At 37.4% G+C, this 19,391-nt stretch overlaps 1 protein-coding gene across 8 annotated transcripts in view; it reads left to right on the top strand.

Annotated features, from left to right (window-relative positions):
* Window positions 1-19,391, top strand: part of Ttc29 (tetratricopeptide repeat domain 29) — a 210,947-nt gene that overhangs the window by 163,313 nt on the left and 28,243 nt on the right. Inside the window, exon 11 of one of the 8 annotated variants that reach the window (XM_010610922.1) lies at window positions 3,777-3,823. The exons of the other annotated variants lie outside the window; for them this stretch is intronic. Coding sequence (XP_010609224.1) covers window positions 3,777-3,796 — 20 coding nt within the window. The 3' untranslated portion in view covers window positions 3,797-3,823. Of the gene's footprint in view, window positions 1-3,776; window positions 3,824-19,391 lie in introns of those variants that run through there. 8 annotated transcript variants of the gene reach the window in all.

The raw sequence follows: 19,391 nt of genomic DNA, 5'->3' as shown, positions 1-19,391 counted from the left end.
GCTCAGATATAAGAAACACAACATAATCAAAGTAAATATAAAGGAATCTACAATTCAGAAACATCAGAATAAAACTACAGAATACCAAACATAAAACAAAGACCTAAAAAGTGGCCCAAAAGAAAAAATTATCTTAAGGAATGACACATTTACAAATGAATTATCAAATAGCAACAATGGAAGTCAAGAAATGGTGGAATAATATCCTAAATATAATGAGAGAAATCACAACCTGCCGAGAATTGTAAATCCAGCAAAACTCTCTCAAGAACAAAGCCTGAGCAAAGATATTTTCAGAAAAGCAAAATCCTTCTTCTCACTGAACCACACACAAGCAAATTCTAAAGGGTACCCTAAAAGATGAGGGAGGCAGTTTCATGAGAAAACTCTGAAATGCAAGATGGGATGGTGATCCCCAAACACCAAGTATCCAGGAGGCGATCAACGTTACTGTGAATGCTTCCGTTTATTACAATAAAAGACTCTTTGCCATTAATGCCCCTCAAAGTTCTCCCCTCCACTTCAACCGCACTTGTCCCGTTGTTCTCGCCACTTTCTGAAGCAGTTCTAGAAGCCCTCTTTTGTGTCTTCACAAGCTGGGATCAAAACTACGGGGGATGGTGCTGTGGAGCGTCACCCAGCGAAAGGTCAGGCTCGCAGAAACATTGCGGGGTGTCCTCATCCGCATCCTTCACCAGATCAGGCACTATACCACGCCTGGCTCATGGCCAAAATTACCGCGAAAGAGAGATGTTTGTTAATCGGGACATGGATGCATCCACAGCAGTGCATCTGTGAGCACTCCTGAAAGAGCCCTTCCAGAACCGCTTCAGAAAGTGGCAGCAGTGATGCGAGCAGTGTGTTGAAAGCTGGGAGGAGGATTTTGAAGAGGATTAATGGCAGTGTGTCTTTTCCTGTCATTTTAAATTTAACCATTTCTTGTATCTTTCAGTCGCACCTCAAAAGTCAAGCTGAGCAATTATTGATTCTATACAAACTATGAAATCTAATTTGAAATAGGAAAAAAAAAGATGAGAGAATGTCTGGGCAATAATTACATGTAATTCAAGATAGAATGGCAAAGGTCAGAGTTTGTGTTATAGAAAGAGGGTAACAATCTACTTTAAGCTTTTTAAATTTAATCAATATTCATCTAAGATAATTAAAAGTAATATCCAATAGAAGGGAACAAAGCAATATGATAAAAAAAATTCCAAACAAACCAAAAATAAGAGGAGATAAAAAGTGAAATACAGAAAATTGGAATAGACAGCATCAAATAATGTATAAAAATTAAATCCTTAATAGTAATGAATATAAGCTAATTGAATTATCAAATTAAAGATAACTACAGTGAATTCAACAAATCTAGCTATATAATATTTACAAAAAAAACCACCTAAAACCAGAAAGTTTCAAAAATTATAGAATGAGAAAAGATGTACATGCAAATACTACTGAAGGCAATAAAGCTTTTTTATTTACTAGATAAAATAGACGTCCAAAGCATAAGCACGCTGGAGACATAGAAACGACTGTTATAGACCTGAGTGTAACGGTGCACACCTGTAATCCCAGCGCTCTGGGAGTCTGAGGCGGGAGGATTGCAAGTTTCAGCCCAGCCTGAGAAACTTAGTGACCTCGTGAGGACCTGTCTCAGAATGGAAACAGAAATGAAAATGAGTCAAGGATGTATCTCAGTTTGAAGTTCCTGGATCCAATACCCAGTCCCCCCAAAATGTTACACAATAAGAAATAGCTCATCGAGAAGATATGATTCTAAATGTAAATGTGCCTAATATCCAAGCCTTTCAAGTATGCAGAGCAATCATTGATTAATAAACAGAGAAATTTCAGATCTCCCACCATAAGATTTTTACATACCTCTTAATACCTGATGAGCTGGGCAAACCGAAATACCTGGAAAAATGGGGACTCGAACCACCAAAATAAAAATACAACATAACAAACACATTTAAAATTATATCTAGCAAGTGCTCGCTTTGGCAGCACATATACTAAAATTATAAATTTATAAAATTATAAAATTATAAAATGGGAAAACATGAATTATTTTCATGCACGTGTATAGCATTTAAAGAAAGTTAATGTCCAGGAAAAAAAACTTGATACAATCTATAAAACTAATATCATTTGGACCATTTTCTCTGTTCACAATACAATTAGCTTAGAATAATTTAAACCAAAATGTGTTGGAAAAATCTTTAAAAACAACTAAATAGGTGTCTCTTCTTCCAAAAAGAGATAAAAAGAAAGTGAGAAAATTCTTAAACTGAATAGCTATGAAAGTATAAAATATCAAAATTAATGAACTAGACAGAACTAAAGCAATTCATACAGAGATACTTATAACTTTAAATGTTTGTATTAGGAAAGAGAATAGAACAAATATACAAATAAGGACGTTAGAGTAACAGAATAAACTCTAAGAAATCAAGAAGAGAAACAAATGAAATAGAACACAAAGCTAAAATGGTAAGTAAAATGTTTAACACCCAGATTTACATATCTAACATTTCCTGACCTCCAGGTCAGCATGGCCAACCGCCCTCTTCATTTCTCCTATGAGATATTTATTTACTGGCCAGTGTCAACTCCTAGAATTCGCCTAGCACACACCCAACTTACTCCTTCAGAAATCTCCTCTCAGTTACATGCAGACCCCTTCTTCTAGTTTCCAAAAGCAAAATCCTTAGAATGATCATTTCTCTCTTTTCTCACCCCCCACATTCATGAAATGAGCAAATCTTATTGGCTCTCACATCTTTTTGAGAATTCAGGATTTTCTCTAAATTGGAGAAGCCCTACAAGTAAGCGATTACACATCTTGATAGAATTTTAGTCAGATCAAAGTTGGCATGAAATTTCAAAGGCGTCATTAATTGGAATGCTTAGATTCTAGTAGGACACAAGAAAAATTAGAGCTGGGGGAGACTGGCAAGGTAAAGATAAATGAATAAATAACCCAATGAAAAGTACTATGAAGAAAATGGGAAGACTACACAGGAAATTCTTCTATGCTTCTAAAATGCTATCCTGATTGTTAGAACACAGATCTCTGCTTTTTTCACTTTCAAGCTTCTCTGCTAAAATAAGAAATACCTAGGGTACATAAATATAAATGATATAAACTCTTCTTTTCTAATTTTTTCAAGGAAAAGAAAGCCAGCATGATATATTTTTTTAAAAAAATCGGTTGTGTTCCAGATCTGGCTCTAGTATCTGAGTAGGCAGAGGCTTACAACTTTCTTTGCCTTAGTTTCCCCTTCTACAATGAGGTGGGCAAACATCCTATGGCACCAGAATTGTGTTCTCAGAGGGTCCAGGGTGCCAGGAGACAGATGTAGAGAGGGAAAACAATAGTGCCTTATATCTCAGTCTTTCATCCAGGAAAGGTACGGTACCAGCTGAATTGGAAACTGGTTTTAAGATTTATTTTTCATTATATATGTTGAAATAAGATATTTCTGTGTTCTACCTCTATAAAGTCTCAGTGACAAAAAATGTCCCAGTTTGCTTGAAATATGATACAAAAGAAGAATATTAACATTTCTGTGTTTTAATCCTTTGCTCTTACCGTACCCAACCACCTGTAAGGACTGTTTTAACAAAACTCACTTTTTATGCTCTCCACATTTAAAATTTTGCAATTGAGATACATTTCATTTTCTTTCTTTTTTCTTTCTTTCTTTCTTTCTTTCTTTCTTTCTTTCTTTCTTTCTTTCTTTCTTTCTTTCTTTCTTTCCTTTTTTCAGGACCACTGGGGATGGAATAGAGGGCTTTCTACATGCTAAACAAGAACTATTCTCTTTCTCTTTCTTTCTTTCTCTCTTTCTTTCTTTCTTTCTTTCTTTCCTTTTTTCAGGACCACTGGGGATGGAATAGAGGGCTTTCTACATGCTAAACAAGAACTCTAGCAGTCCGGGCATGGTGGAGCAAGCCTGTAATCCCAGCACTCGGGAGGCTGAGGCAGAAGGATAGCTGTGAGTTCCAAACAAGCCTGGGCTACATAGTGAGTTCTGGGTGAGTCTCAACTACATAGTGATACCCTGTCTCAAAAAAACAAACAAACAAAAAACAACAAAGAACTCTACCACTGAGCTATGTCCCCCACCCAGAAATTCCACATTTGAAACCGTATGCCTTTAAAATTGTATCTCTTCAAAACACATTTAAAAAGTGGCAAATCTGCTTACAAGGGCAGATATCAAATAGTTAAAAAGTGCCATTTCCAAGCATAATGAGCTAATGAAATGGAAGACTTTGCTATTTGTCATCATTTGTATTTGCTGATCGCTTTTACAGAGGAGCCCATCAGTTTTACTGGAAACTTCTGAGCAACTTGTGGTCTTTGGCCCAAATCTGACCATAAAACTAACAACTGAAGTCTACATGTTTCTTAATAACAAGGGCTTAGCTCTCTGCTCCTGGGCATATTCATATAATGTGCCTGTGAGGTCTATTCTGTAGCCAAAATTATGATAAGTATATTTAATCAATGGGCCGTGTCCTTATCAGGGTTTCAACATATCAAGGCAGTATGTGCTAATTGGACATAATAACCACTAACACTTTAGAGCTAATATAAAATAATGATAACATATTTATTGAGCCCTTGCATGTTAAGTCTTATGCTAAGTAATTCCCATACAGTGCATTCTATTCCTACAAAAATATTATAAGTTAGTTATAGACAGGCTGCTTGGCAGTAGGGTCCTTAGCAACACCGATCTCCTCTGAATAGAACCTGGCACAGAATAAGTGTTGGGCATATTAATGGACTAAATAGAATAAATATTTTTATTGCTTCCATTCTGTACATTAGAAAACTGAGGCTTAAAGATTGTAGAGATAAACTGATGAGTGGCTGAGCTGGAATCTGAGCCCTGGTTTCCTTAATTGCAGAATCCCTGCTTGGAATCACTGTTTGTGGCCTTCTTGGTCATTGACCCCAAATTTTCTGAATTGGAGAATGTTATCTCTTATGAGATTATGCTTAATTGGGGGACTCCTTGAAGATCAGAATTCATTTGGGTGTTTTTCCGTCCAGCAATTTGTAGTTCATTTAAGTCAAAGAAATTACAAGCCCATTCAAGGAAAATTTATCCTTCAATTCCTTCAGTGTGAGTCTTTTCAAAAGTGAGCTTATATTGTTTTGCCATCAGGGTGCCAATAGAAAACTGATGCAATGCAGGAAGGCTGGTCTTGCTAGTCAAAGTGTGGTTTGTACCTGGCAGGGCAGACATGCCACTTCCAGAAATGCAGAAGCTCAGGCCTCCCCAGACCTGGTGGATCAAAGCCTGCATTTTAACAAGATCCCCAGAGGTCTCCCCCATGACTGTACTCTCTTTAAAACCTCTCAAATTATAAATAGAAAAACTATACATCACAATAGAGTACTATACACTTCTAACAAGCTATAAGAAGGATTTTGAATGTTTTCACCCATAAAAAGGATAAATGTTTGAGATGTTGGGTACGTTCCCCTGGTTTGACTATTATACAAGGTATATGTGTATCAAAACATCACATAGTATTACATAGATGATATAACTTTATTAGTACATGTTTGTAGTACATACTGTTTGCATTCCTTATGTAGAGTTGGTACCTATACAGAACACGTCTTAATTCCTTTTTTCATCCCCTTTTCCTTCCTCCATCTCTTGATTCTCTCCCTCTTGGAGAAAGATATAACTTCCTACTTTCTGTTATCTATCTTTTATTCTGCTCTTTATTTATATTTTGGGTTTCTTCTGTAAGAGAAACCATGCAGTATTTAAGATTGTGCATTTACTTCACTTAACATTATGGTTTCAAGGTGCATCCATCTTACCACAAATGACTCATTTATTCTTTTTATAGCATAGCAGTGCTCCACAGCATATAAATACTACATTTTCTCTATCCATTCATCTGCTGTTGGATATACTATAGGTTATACAATTGTATGTGTCAGTACAAAAAACCTGATGCAGATACTTCATACTTAGGGATTTAGATTTAAATGGTTATTCATTGGATGCTATTTTGTCAATGATATTTTTGTGAAGTGCCCCAACTGAGTCCAAGAAGCAGCTAGGGTTAAGAACCACTGGAATTATCTATAATTAATAAACACTGGAATTAGAAAAATGGAAACCATATTGTAGGTTCTTTTCTTACAAGGTAGCGCCCACACTACCTTGAACCAATCAGCTAACTGTGCTAAGTCTGCCTTTTACCTGTTCGATGAAGATAATATACTGTATACCTGCTTACCCCAGGGGAGTTCTAACAAAAAAGCACAAAAAGCTTTGAGAAAAACTTAAAGCACAGTTGCAAAATGCTATTTTTATTGCACATTACTTCAAGTATGATCTGTAAATGCATTGTCTCTTAGCATCAGCCTTACTTGAAATGAGCTACAGTATTCAGTATCATTTATTTCAGAAATTTAGAAGCCATAAAAGCAACTGAAGAGAGCTCCTTAAACTATCTGGAGAACAGCAGAAAAGTGTTAGAGCTACATGCAGCTCTGAGCCACTTTGGGATAGCACTGATTGTCAGCCCAAAGTGTAACCAAGACGGTAACTGGATCAAGAGCATACCCATTATATGAAGACAGCCAGCACATGTGCTCGGCAGAAGTTGAGACTGATTTACTCTTGTTTTTGGTTATGTTTAAAATGCCTCTACATCACTTCCTTCTGGTTAGGTATGCAAGAAAAATATATGTTTTATTCCAATGCCCTTATTTTAGTATCTGAAATCTGTAACTAACAGACACTTATAAGACCTTTGACTTGTATATTTTTGTAGCTATATTTTAGTCAGATCTCAGAATTGATAGAGACATTTTTAAATCCCAGTACTCAAGAAAATATTCTAAAATACGATTTTAAAACTTTGAATGTTTGATTTTATCAGATATAATATTTTACAGCTTGTAAGTCAGTGTCCAACAGGGAAGTCAAAAATATTTGCAACCTTTAGAGCAAAACATTTATAATTTTATAGCTTGTAATCTTCCAAATTTTAACCAAAAACACTGACACCAAGGATTTTATTCAAAACTCTGAGATTACAGGATAACACATAGTTTTAAGAAAAGAAAGATTTGAAACAGAGAAACGTGCTTGAAAGCAACCGTTTTGCTGCTGAAAGTTAGGCATAGTTAATAGGTTAATTTCTGTTTATTGAATAAGAAAGCCCAATGCTGATTGATATAGTAATTTCAGTGTTTGCTATGGCAAATATTTAGCTCATTATCAGTTTTAATAGCATTTTGCAGAACAAGCCTTTTCTTGACATCTAGAAAATACTATTAAATTTCCCTGCATAGATACATTGTTATGACATGCAATAACTACTTGAATATAAAGGGGATTAATAATTTAAAAGGTGTTAACAAATTAGGGCCATCATTAAAAATAGACTTTGAACCATTTTGTAGCAAAATCAGATTGAGGTAATGCTCTGCTCTTATGATAAAGAATTACTGCATTAATTCTGCAAAGTGAACTTATTGCTCCTATTCGTCTCCAAAACCCTGGAGCATTAAAAGACAGGAAGAGTGAAATGATCACTGCATTTGTTTCAGAAACACCAGCTCTAATATTTCCATCATAGTTTCAGAGCTCAGCCAGCCTCATTCTGTTAATAGGGGAAGAAAAAAAAAATCTTCAAAATGTCATCTTTTTCTCTAATTTTGCTTCTGATCTGTCATATAAAACTGGGCCATATTTTCTCAGACATTATTTGTAATAATAAATAGAGAATTGTTTTTATCTCGAGCAAAATCAGTATTGACTACATGGCTTCCTACTGTGTTGCATCTGAATTTTTACACTTCAATACATGAGTGTGTTGGTGTTCTTATGTCCACATCGGTTATCCTACTGGTGGCTGGAGTTCAGTTACAGGAAGGAAATGGTTAAGAGGAGTCCCCCTGCATCCCCCTCTCCCACCCCAGGTACATCTCTCTTTAACTGAGCACTTTGGGTAGGGACAATCCCACAGAAGTTGTTGATGGCCAAGAGATATGAGTAGCAACACTGCCCTACTGTAAGCCTCAAATTTAGTTCTCAATTCTCTATACTCAACTTCCTTCTTAAAACCATTACACATCACAACATACTCGGAAATGCTGCTGTACTCACAACTAAATCCCCTGTACAATGACTGATGTAGATTGAAAAAGTGAAAATTAGCATAAAAATAGCAAGTAGGATGTGTATGTTCACAAGATCATGGATTAAAACTGAAATGGACATAAATGGTCTCGTTATTCAACACTCTCATTTTAAACATGAAGAATCTGAGGCTCAGGTTAAACAGATTGTCTTGGCAAACACAGCTATGAGTGACCAGAAGGACCTGTTATTTTTACAATACTAGCTATCCTTCCAGTGTGAAGTGCCGGTATTTCTTTTTTACGATTTTTAATTTTTCATTAGTACATGTATGCAGTACATAATTATTGCACCCATCGTGGGAAGTCGGTGCATGTATATTACATATCTTAATTAATTTTTCCCTTCCTTCCCTTCACCCTCCTTGTTCTCCTTCCCATTTGAGCATTTTCTTCCTACCACCCAAGCACTGGATTTGAGTCACTGAGTTCACTGGCCATGAACTTGAGTCCCAAATCATGTGTGTTTCCCTGTAACAATCACATCACCTCTTGTCAGTGTCAGTTTCCTCATCCACTAAATGTAGACTGTAGCACCCCACTTCAGGTATGCCACGTCGATTAACTGAGATGCTACACGTGCAACCGCAGTCAACTATAAATCTTTATACAAATATATTATCATGAAATGAGACTGTGCTTGCACTAAATTAAAGCATTTTGTTATCTGGGAGGGGGATTATTAGTTAGCAGACACATTAGCAAGGCCCTGAAGCAATGGGACAAAAAGATAAGTCTTCATTTGGGAGAGAAGAAACGTGGAAAAAGATCTAAGGCTTTGGTAAGTAGAACAGAAGAGTGAGGGACCCAGGGAAGTTGTCAAAGCAGCACAGAGGATACTGGGAGCTCTGTTTTACAATTAAGAAAATGAAGGTTTGGAAAGGTCGTTTAAGCCCAGTGGCCAAGTCAGAGTGGCACAATGATGACTAAATATAGGGCTCTCTTAATCTGGAGAGTGGGTGGGATTAACTACTGAACTTTGCACTGAAATCGGAAGAACGCATTTCTCTTTGGATAGTTGAAGGTTATACATATTTTGAAGAGATTCTAGGGCAGTTCTGAAGGAGAATTGTAATGCCACATGGATAAAGCAATGCTTATATGATGGCCTCCATGTTTTACTTGCCACACAATTTAGTAATTCTAAAGGAATTCCAGCCGGAATTTTCCAGTGCTCTTTCGTTTAATCATTTCTAAGTGTCTAACTCTACTATCACCAATGTACTCACTACCTGAATAGTTTTTCACAATTCACAATCCTTGTCAAAATCTCTTCTAACCTAACCATAGGTTGTACTTTTTTCATGGGTTATAAATTGAGTGAGGAAAAGTTATTCACAATTTATTAAACATTCTGATTTCATATTCTGCCAAAGATCTCATTAAAACCTAAGGCTGACATGTATGTATAAGTAAGGTCATTTAGCCTAGTTTTGAAAACTACTGCAAGGAAATTTAGCTATTAGGAGACTGAAGGCTTTATCACAAATGCATCAAAAATGCTAATTCGGTTTTCTTGTTTCACTTTTTATCACACAGGTAGTCCATGTGCAATAAATATATTATTAAAATGCTTATTTGGAAGTATTTATCTTTTTCTGTCACCTCCAGATATGAAACCATTCTTCCCCATCATCAGTGCCATAAGAATGTTGGAAAGAATTGTAAAATTTATTTTTGAGAGTACCTATTGGAGTAGAAGTACAGAAAGAAAAGCAGCTAGGAAAGCAGTAACAAAAGGAAGAAATTGGTTCTGGTAGATGCCAATCCAAGGAACAGGCTTTGTACATCATAGTCCCCTAACCAAAACATCTCTTCATGTGTCAGAATTATTTGCTCATGCTATATCTTGCTCCTCAGTTTATAGTTCTGTAATGAGGAGGTATTTTCTAAGTTAACAAACACTAGTTTTTAAATGCAACATCTATATGGAGTTGTGTTAGTTACTTTTTCTCATTGCTGTGACAAAATACCAACACACAGTGTTAAAAGAGGAAAGGTTAATTTGGCTTACAATTTGTAGAGGTTTTAGTCCATACATAGCAGGTTCCAAGGTATGGCAGAGGGGCATCATAGAGGAGAAACAGTTCATGATAGGCAGAAGGTAGAAAAGTAAGTGAGAGGGATGACCACAGCTCTTTCTATCCCTTATATCTTATCCAGGCTACCTATGGTGGGTAGCACTCCCAACCTTAATCCTGGTGCTCTTGATCCTAGCATTGCCCCATGAATCAATTCCGCCATCACACACTCTAGATCCAGCCACTTGTGTAAAAGCTCCATCTATGGCTGCATGAGGCTTTGGGGAGTTGTTGAGACACAAGCCAGAACAGAAGGTATGGTCACTCATGCATTAAAATCGATTGCTTTTCCCCCAGTGTTTTAGCTGAGTGTGGCTGCATAAAAATACTGGGAATTTGAGTAATAATATTCAGGGCTCCCTGCCCCTCAGATTTACTCTGTTTCTGGTGCCCTGTCTTGCCCATGGCACGCCACTCTTCCTGAGAACACTGCTGCCTGACCTGAGTAGAGTTGTGTGTGCGGCAAAGGCCATATATTCTGAGCAACAGTTCACCTCTAGAGAGCTGAAGCTACAAGGACACTTCAATCAAGGTTGTGGATGGTTGATTTATGTCCTTGGAATTTGTACTCCCAGGTCAAGTGTCTTTTGTCTTTTCCTCCTCACCCACGGAGTAGCATCCTCAGGTAGAGTGGTAAATCTGGTCAATGCCAAGGAATACCCATCTTGTGGAGGCTGTGTAACTAAACTTCACTTGTCCAGGGCTACAGTACATTCCAAATCAACGGGAAGTGGTACTGTTTAGAGGAAGGAGGCCTCCTTGTTACCACTGGATGGCTGTGTATTTAACCTGAAGAGATGCTTGCAGAAAGATATTACATCAAACACTCTCAATTAGAATTTTAGTTCCAAAGTTATCCCATTCTTTGATTTAAAAATTAAAACCTGGAAAGTCAAATGTGTTTTGCTTAAACGTTGCCTTGTGATTTTTGTTTGTTTGATTCCTTCAAAGAAATAACGGGGCACTTAAATCATAACTTAACTGTACAATGAATTATTTGCTATGAAAATTGTTACCTCTGCCATGTGATTTTGCTGTAACATACACTTTTCTTATGCTGAGCATGTAGTGTTCTAATTTTTTAAAAAGCACATAATTGCATTTTAAAATGTGTCACCATGTATGTGGCTTTAAGATATACAAGATGAACAACTTTTAAATAAGCCTTAAATTCTTCCAAATTTTTAATTGAATTTTTAAAATATCTAAGTGAGGCACAATAGTGCATGCCTGTAATCCCAACACTGAGAGGAGCTGAGGCAGGAAGATCATAAGTTTGTTTCCCACCTGGGCAACTTAGAAAAAACCTGTCTCAAAATTAAAAAATGAAAAAAGGCTGGTACCGTAGCTCAGTGGAAAAGCTCTTCTGGGTTTAAGCCCCAGTACCATGGGGCAGAAAATAATCTACACAATGATGAGATAGTACATTATGGCCTGACTAATTACTGAGCTAAAACATAAAAATACATAAATATAGCTTATAATTAAATTTCAAAGTTATAATCTTGTCCATGAAAACTGAAATAGGAAAATCAATAAACTAGAAACAGATGAGATCTTTGTGGAAAAAGAAGAAAAGAAAAGCAAAACCTTTACAGTTGCTGTCACTTTTAGCAGACAATAAGAAAAAACACTCATATTAGTGGTACCTCGGGACATGAGCATCCTGTTTGAACGGAATTTATTCAGTACGTTTCAGCTCCTCAGCGCCGTGTCTCCAAGCGTTGCTTTCTTTACTCAGCGTTGTTCAGAGCCGAAGTCTGGCAGTGATCCCTTCATTATATTTTGATCATTGGTAGATAAAATGCCAAGCACAAGTGATGAAACAGAACAAATGATACCCGTGTTTGAACATGATAAAAACCAAAGGGAAGGTGTTATGCAACCCAGCGGAGATTTATGTACTCTGTAAAACCGATCTTCTTTTAAAGTGTTTTCTTTTTAAAATAATTATTCTTATTGAAGTACCTATAAACCAATTAACCAGGGAACGTCACGTCAGTAATACCTTCAGAAATGTTGCTTGCTGGGGTGACTGAGGCTTGGATTTGTGATACGATGCTGCCCATCCTTGGTCTTCCCTCTGCCCCCTCGAAGAGAGAGGTGAAGGCTTTATCTCTCTCAAGTAGCCCCTTGAGGTTAGCTTAGAGCAGCGCTTCTGCTTTGGAAGAAGCTGTCAGCCCTCTGGGCTACAGGAATATGCTGTTTCTAATAAGAATCTTGCACAAGACAGTAGCTATGAATTGGAGTCTATTTTCTCCCCTGTATCACCCTTGAAATGGAATGGATCACAAAGAGATTGAATGCTTAATGCAAAATGAAATCCCAGCTTTAGAAATCACCAAGAATTTCAAACCTACATGGTAATCTTCCAAAGGGTGGTTTCACTCAGATGCTTATAACCTGCCCTTTATGCTCTTAAAACGTCATTTTGTTATTTCACCGCAGCAGAAGAGTTGGAATGAGAGAATTAGATTCACTTAGAAGCCGTCATTGTTTTCCCCTGTGGCTTGGCAATAATCAATCCCCTCACCTGGGATGATCATTTCTCTAGAACAAAGTTTGAAGCATTCATGGAGCCAATCCAGAAATAGTAAAACCCCTCATCTAAAAAAGGAGGGGATGAAGAGAGGGCAGGGACAAGGGGAAAAAATGAGAACCAAGACCTGTCATGTGAAGGTACAGGATCCCAGTAATGAATATAAATGTATTGTATACCTAGATTGTACCAATAAACTCAATAAAAAGAAAAAAAAGTAAAATAAATAAAAAAGGAGTGAAGAGGGCTGGGATTTAGCTCCATGGTTCTGCTACCTACCTCACAAGCACAAGGTCCCAAATTCAATCCTTGGTACCAAAAAAAAAAAAAAGGCGCAGGGTGTGGTGGTGTACACCTGTAATCCCAGCATTCAGGAGGCTGAGGCAGCAGAATTGCCTTGAGTTCAAAGCCATCCTGGGCTATATCATGAGAGTTCAAGGCCATCTTGAACTACATAGCAAGACTCTGTCTAAAAAAAAAAAAAAAAAAAGGAATGAAGTGCAGACTAAATTGACCAGGCTTTTTGGTGAAGTCAAGAAGAAGGTACAGCGAGTTTGGACGTCATCATGTGTGACTTCTACTCTGAGAACTCATGTTAGATGGTGACCAAGATAAAGAAACTGATACCACTTGTACCTGTGTGATCTTCCCATGCTCTCTGCTCTTGCTCCTTTAGCCACATCTACCTGAAAGTCATTAGACGATGAACCAGCTTATTGTGTTGTCTTAAGAACTTAAATGCTTACCTCACAGCAGTATGAAAATGGGTGAATGTAAAGTTTTTACCATACCCTGAGCTCTGCATCCAGGCGAAAGCAGGAAAGTCTGGGATCTATAACCACCACGCAGTGAACTGGGAGTGAAGTGTCTTCGACTTGGTCAAGTGAGAAACAGGAGAGAAGCGCAGGTTTGCAGAGATCAGGAGAATTCTGCACCGACAGCCCCGAGAATATATGACTCCGCAGCGAGAAGGGATTAGAAGAGTTTATCATTTAATGACTCACAGGTGTGTCAGGCAGGGGCGGAAGCAGAAGACAAGCACAGAGACAAGAGCTGGTTGACTTCTGTGTGGTAAGAGAGTCTTGCATATCCTAAGAAGCTCAAAGATGCACAATTAAAATAAAGACAGATGGGGGAGTTCCAGAAATCTAAAGACCATTCTAAAGAGGGAATGGAATGTAAGTCCCAAATCCTGAGCTAATTTTAGCCACGCAGTTACAGCTCCAAGTGGAAATAACAAAGCTTGATTTTGTTATTAAATTTGATAACTCTTCTGAACAGCATATATTGCTTATAATTTTTTAAAAAGAAAAGAGTTCATGTTCTGGAATGTATCAAATCAGAAAAGGGGGCCAACTATACTCATGTTACATTCCTTAGTATTGGGTAAGTCAGGCAAGCTATGTGTCTCAAGTCATTCAGAACTGAAATTCTCATCTCTTTTTTGTTTGTTTGTTTATTTTGCCCTGAATTCTTTTATAATTAATCCTCAGTAGTTAAAACTTTTAACTGTAATAGTGTGCATATGTGAAAAGTACTTTCCTCCTTAAAAGGTATCTGTGAATTAATAAGCAGAAACTGAATATATATATATGTATATTTATATATAAATATGTATGCATATTATCATTATTTGAATTGCATTTTTCCAGAGAGGGGGAGCCCTGGATTTTCTAGACTAAAGAAATTATTCCTAAATCCTAAACTCTCAAAGCAGGAATCATGTTAATTACGGTACATTTTCTTAAAATCAAAATCAAATAGACCACAGTTAATAGAAGTACTATTCCCAAGAACCCTATTTGTATATTTAACAGTCGCTTACAATCTGCTTTATGTAAAGAGATAATTATTTGTGCACTGTAACAAGAAGATCGCAACAAGAAGAGATAGCCAGCTTTTACACACTACAGACTACACTGCCTTAAGAGACACTGAAACCAGCAGGGGTTAAAAGGAAATTACACAACTTGTGAGGTAATTCCAATAGATATACTGCCGAGAACATGCTATTATACTCCTACCTCAGATGCTGTGCCACCATTAAATTCACACATTCAAGCCCTGGGAATCAGCTAGACACAGAAGTTTAGCTAAAATGAATCTGCTGAATTAGGTTTTGTGAAAATGATTAAGCTATATGGATTCAAGATCAGGTCTATTTTTCAAGCAGTCAGAGCCCCACAAAAGTGGGTGAATATAAGGACATGATACATGATTTGAGCCAGAAAACACCACGAGGTCATCAATTTGGCAGGGTTGTGTTGATTTCGTTTCATTTTGTTTTGTTTTAATTTACCAACAGGCAATATTTTTAAAAGCTTTTAAAGGAGACTTCCAACACAAAGATATCATTTTAATCATAATTCTTACAATACTTCCCAAATTCCTAATGGCAATCAGCCCCACTCAAATTAGTAAACCAAATAAACCACCATCAACTAGCTGATATACTCCAGTAGGTGACTTCAAGCCCAGAGACATTCTCTAGTTATTTGTATTATGTACATTATAGCATGGTACAGAAAGAGTAAAAAGGAACAATGGAAACAAATCTACTTAAAAATAATCAGTTTAGGGACAATTCTCAACTAAAATCTCCTGCAAACTCCACATCTTACCCAGAGGAATACAAGGCAGCTTTGACCCCCTAACTCAAAAAATGTTACACAACAACCCTCAGCTCTTATTTCAACATAGGCTACACACACCATGCACAAAGTATGCATTGGAAGCTTACTTGAATATATTTGTTCTAGCAACTACACTAACTACCAACTACACTAAAGATAGGAAATGAACAGTTTTTCATATGTAATTTGTAACACAAGAGAATCTTCTTCATAAGCTTTCCACCCTTGTGTTCTTTAATTGACCTGCTGCAATTTGTGCAATTGAGGGTTATTTTACAGATTTTAAATAAGTGACCAAGGTCCTCTGTAGGTATGGTGGATGCCTAGCCTCTGTGATTGTATTTGTGATGCAAAGGTATAGACCATGACTAGTTTATATTGAAAATCAACTGTCCATGTGGAGACGACTTTTAAAAAACCTATTACAGAGCTATCCCTTTGCTCTTAACACTGTCTCCTTTAAACAGACAATGAAAATTCCAAGTATTGTAACCGTAAAACACTTTTGGTACAAAATCATGGTAGACTCCAGTCCAGATACCTAATTTTATTGTTTTTTTGCTTTGGTTATTCACAGTATCACATTAAACTTCATGGGTGTAATGTATAATCAGTAGGATAGCTAATCAATGAGAAAAGTAAGATAATACACATCTGAAACTAATTAAATATTGTGCTAAAATAAATACCAGGGTCCAATTCCATTGGAACATGATAGTTGAATTTCAATAAACAATAACAGGCTGGGTTGGAGATATTCATTTTATTTCCCATTATGCTTATTGGTACATTTAAGGTAAATGATACAGTTATATTCATCATTGGGATCTTGTACCTTCACAAGATGTATCTTGGTTCTTGTTTTTTCCCCATTCTCCTGCCAAGATCAAAGCTCTTTGGGATTGTAGCTTTTAGAAATAAAGTGGTTACTTGCTTCTCTAGTGGTGACTTGCTTCCAGGTCATTCTTTGAGTTACCTTGAGACCTGTAGTGCAGAACTCTTAAATTTATATTTCAGTAATGCCTGGAACATGGCAAAAACTGAACCAAAGTATAAAACTGGAGGACCAAGGAACTGTTCCCTTTATCTTATCTCTAAACACACTGTTTCCTCTGGACATGGGGTACGATGGGTGGCACCCCGACACACACAATGGTAAAATTTATTTGAAAGTGATATTTTCATCTAAATTAAAATCATTTGGAAAATACTTATAAGCCAGTATTTCCCTGTGTGTGCGTGTTTACAGCAGGATCAAAGGAAATTGAGAAGCATGGCTGCTTTAATTTCTTGAATTTAGAGCTCACCGTTAAACCGCACAATTGCTGAACAAATACAAATATCTAATGTCATCCCGTCGAGCCAATTAAAAGTAGGTCCTTATTTGGAATCTGTGACATTCCTAACGTCTCTAAGCCTTGATGCAACTCTCTACTCTTTCTTGAGACTATCAGTGAGTCATGCACGCTATTGTTGCTCCAGTGGTGCCGAGAAGCAAATCCTGACTTGTTGCTCACTTCATGTAACCATGCCCTTTGATATCTTTTTTTTTCCTTCAAGTTTGTAATAACATTGTGACTACTGCTGTTCCCAAATATTTTATTTATACAATCTATCCTCCCCCAGGGCCGGTACAGAGGATCTACAAGCTGAAGGCTAGTCTGTAAACTCCACTCACTCTAGGACACTGAGCTTCTTTTTCAAACATCAATCGCTGAGCTGCAAGTTTAGAGTAAACTAGCTGCTTCTCCCAGTTGCAGTATAGAAAGCAAAGTATCTCTTTGCAAAGGGATTCTCCTGTTGTGTCATTGTTATACAAAGGAGGTGTCCACTGTGAGATAATAGTACCCCTCCCTTCAATATTACTGCTAGAGCCCAATATAAAGGCAAGAGAAAGCAAAATGTGTTTTAAAAACCTGGAGCCTTCTTTAGATTAATGTATGAATAATAAATCTTATATGATATAATTTGAACTGCTGAGAAGTCTTTGGGTACTCCACGCTGCAGATGCCTGACTATGCTGGGACATAAATTATTGAAACCATTAGTAGATCATGAGAGTCATTATCACACATCATTGAGTGTCAAAGGACCCAAAATTTCCCAGGGCACAAAGCTTACTCCTATCAGCTACAGTTTAAGCAACCTTTTACCGGAGGAGAATACACTTGGCTGCAACCAATACATAAATGATAATCTTACTTATAGTTTAAAGTACTTCAGCTGAACTTTATTTATTGGCTAAACAGGAGAGAAAAGGCAACCTTCATTTTCTTTCTCTATTATCCAGCCAAGCTTTAATTGCCACAACCAGGAGAGAACCTAGAGAGAACGCTGGCATGATTGACCAGTCTGATCCCATTTCCCTCCAAGCCCAAAATATGTGCCAGTCCTGAGCCTATGACTGGGATTCTCTACTTCCTGTCAGGATTTCATTTTTCCCTTCTATTTCCTGGACACGTTGGTTCTTGCAAAAAAAAAAAAAAAAAAAAAAAAAAAAAAAAAAAAAAAAAAAAAAAAAAAAAAAAAAAAAAAAAAAAAAAAAAAAAAAAAAAAAAAAAAAAAAAAAAAAAAAAAAAAAAAAAAAAAAAAAAAAAAAAAAAAAATCTCTTCTACTTTCTCTTGCTTGGCTCAGAGCTGCAATTCTGTAAACAAAAGGCCTTGTGCCCCTTTTCCCTCTGGATTCTAACTTCACTTCTGCTTTACCCATAGTCCAGCAACTTCTGGAGCCCCTGTCAACCACCAACTGTCTTTCTCCGACCCCTTGTCCAATATCCCCAACTGTGACTTTGGCATGTGCTGATCAAATTGACGACTGTCTAACACCCATACCAGAATTTCTTCAAATGTTCTGCACTATTCGCTCTCTGCATAGTGGTTAAATGGCTATTGCCGGTGAATGACGGGAAGTCCTCTCCATTTTTTTCCTAATTTTTCAGACTTTCACTCCTAAAGATTATAGGATGGTTAAATCACGCCCTCTCCCCAGCTCTAACACATACATATCCTTATGAAGAAAGCCTATTCCTCTTTAGCCATTCACTCATCAAATATTGACTACAAACTACAAGGCAGACATTTTCTGTCCCAGAAATCTAAAATGAATAAGATATAATCTGTGCTTGAGAGGGCTCATGCACACAGGTGAGATGATGACAACACGGTGTGATAGCTGAGGGCTGAGGCTTATTCCTGTGGGACGCAGAGAGACTCCCACCTCTTCTGCTCATGGAGATATTCACTGTGACTCCACACAATGCAGCTGGGGTGATTCAACACCTGTGTTACCCACTCGTGAGACTGGAATATTTATGAGATGCCTCTGGGAACTTGTAGGCCTCTGCTACGTGGCTTTTTTTTTTATGCTGGAAGATCTATACTGGGTATACCTTCTCTCTCTGTACCTGCCACTCTGCATTTCTCTTCTCTGCCATTCTTTTCCTTCATTTCTCTCTTGTTATGGTTTAGATTTTTTTAATTGTTCCCCAAAAGCCTTCAGAAGTGGGGCTTTTACAAGGTGGATTGGATCGTGGGGAAGCTGGAGTCCTCATTGGATTAATCCACTGATGGACCCATAGCTGAACTGCTGTTAGGAGGTGAGGCCTCGCCTGAACAGAAAGTCACTGGGGACAATAACCCAGGAGGGTCCGTCTTTCTGCCAAACTGCTCCCTTCTCTCTCTCTCTGCTTCCTGGCCACCATGATGTGAGCCATTTTCCTCCACAGAAGACCTCTTCTACCATGTCATTTCTGCATTTGAGCCTGCCAAATATGGACTGAAACCTTCGGAATTGTGAACCTCTCCTTCTTTAAACTGTAGATGTCAAGTATTTTGTCACAACAGCCAGATAGTGACTAAGACGTCTTCCTTTCCTCCTCCTCCTCCTCCTCTTCTTCTTCTTCCTCTCTCTTCCTCTCTCTGTCCTCCATCCTTCACTTGCATAA

Source organism: Fukomys damarensis, unplaced genomic scaffold, assembly GCF_012274545.1.
Source record: "Fukomys damarensis isolate Sample0158 unplaced genomic scaffold, DMR_v1.0_HiC HiC_scaffold_38, whole genome shotgun sequence".
In the NCBI taxonomy this organism is placed as follows: domain Eukaryota; kingdom Metazoa; phylum Chordata; class Mammalia; order Rodentia; family Bathyergidae; genus Fukomys; species Fukomys damarensis.
This window is presented reverse-complemented; position numbering and strand designations above follow the sequence as displayed.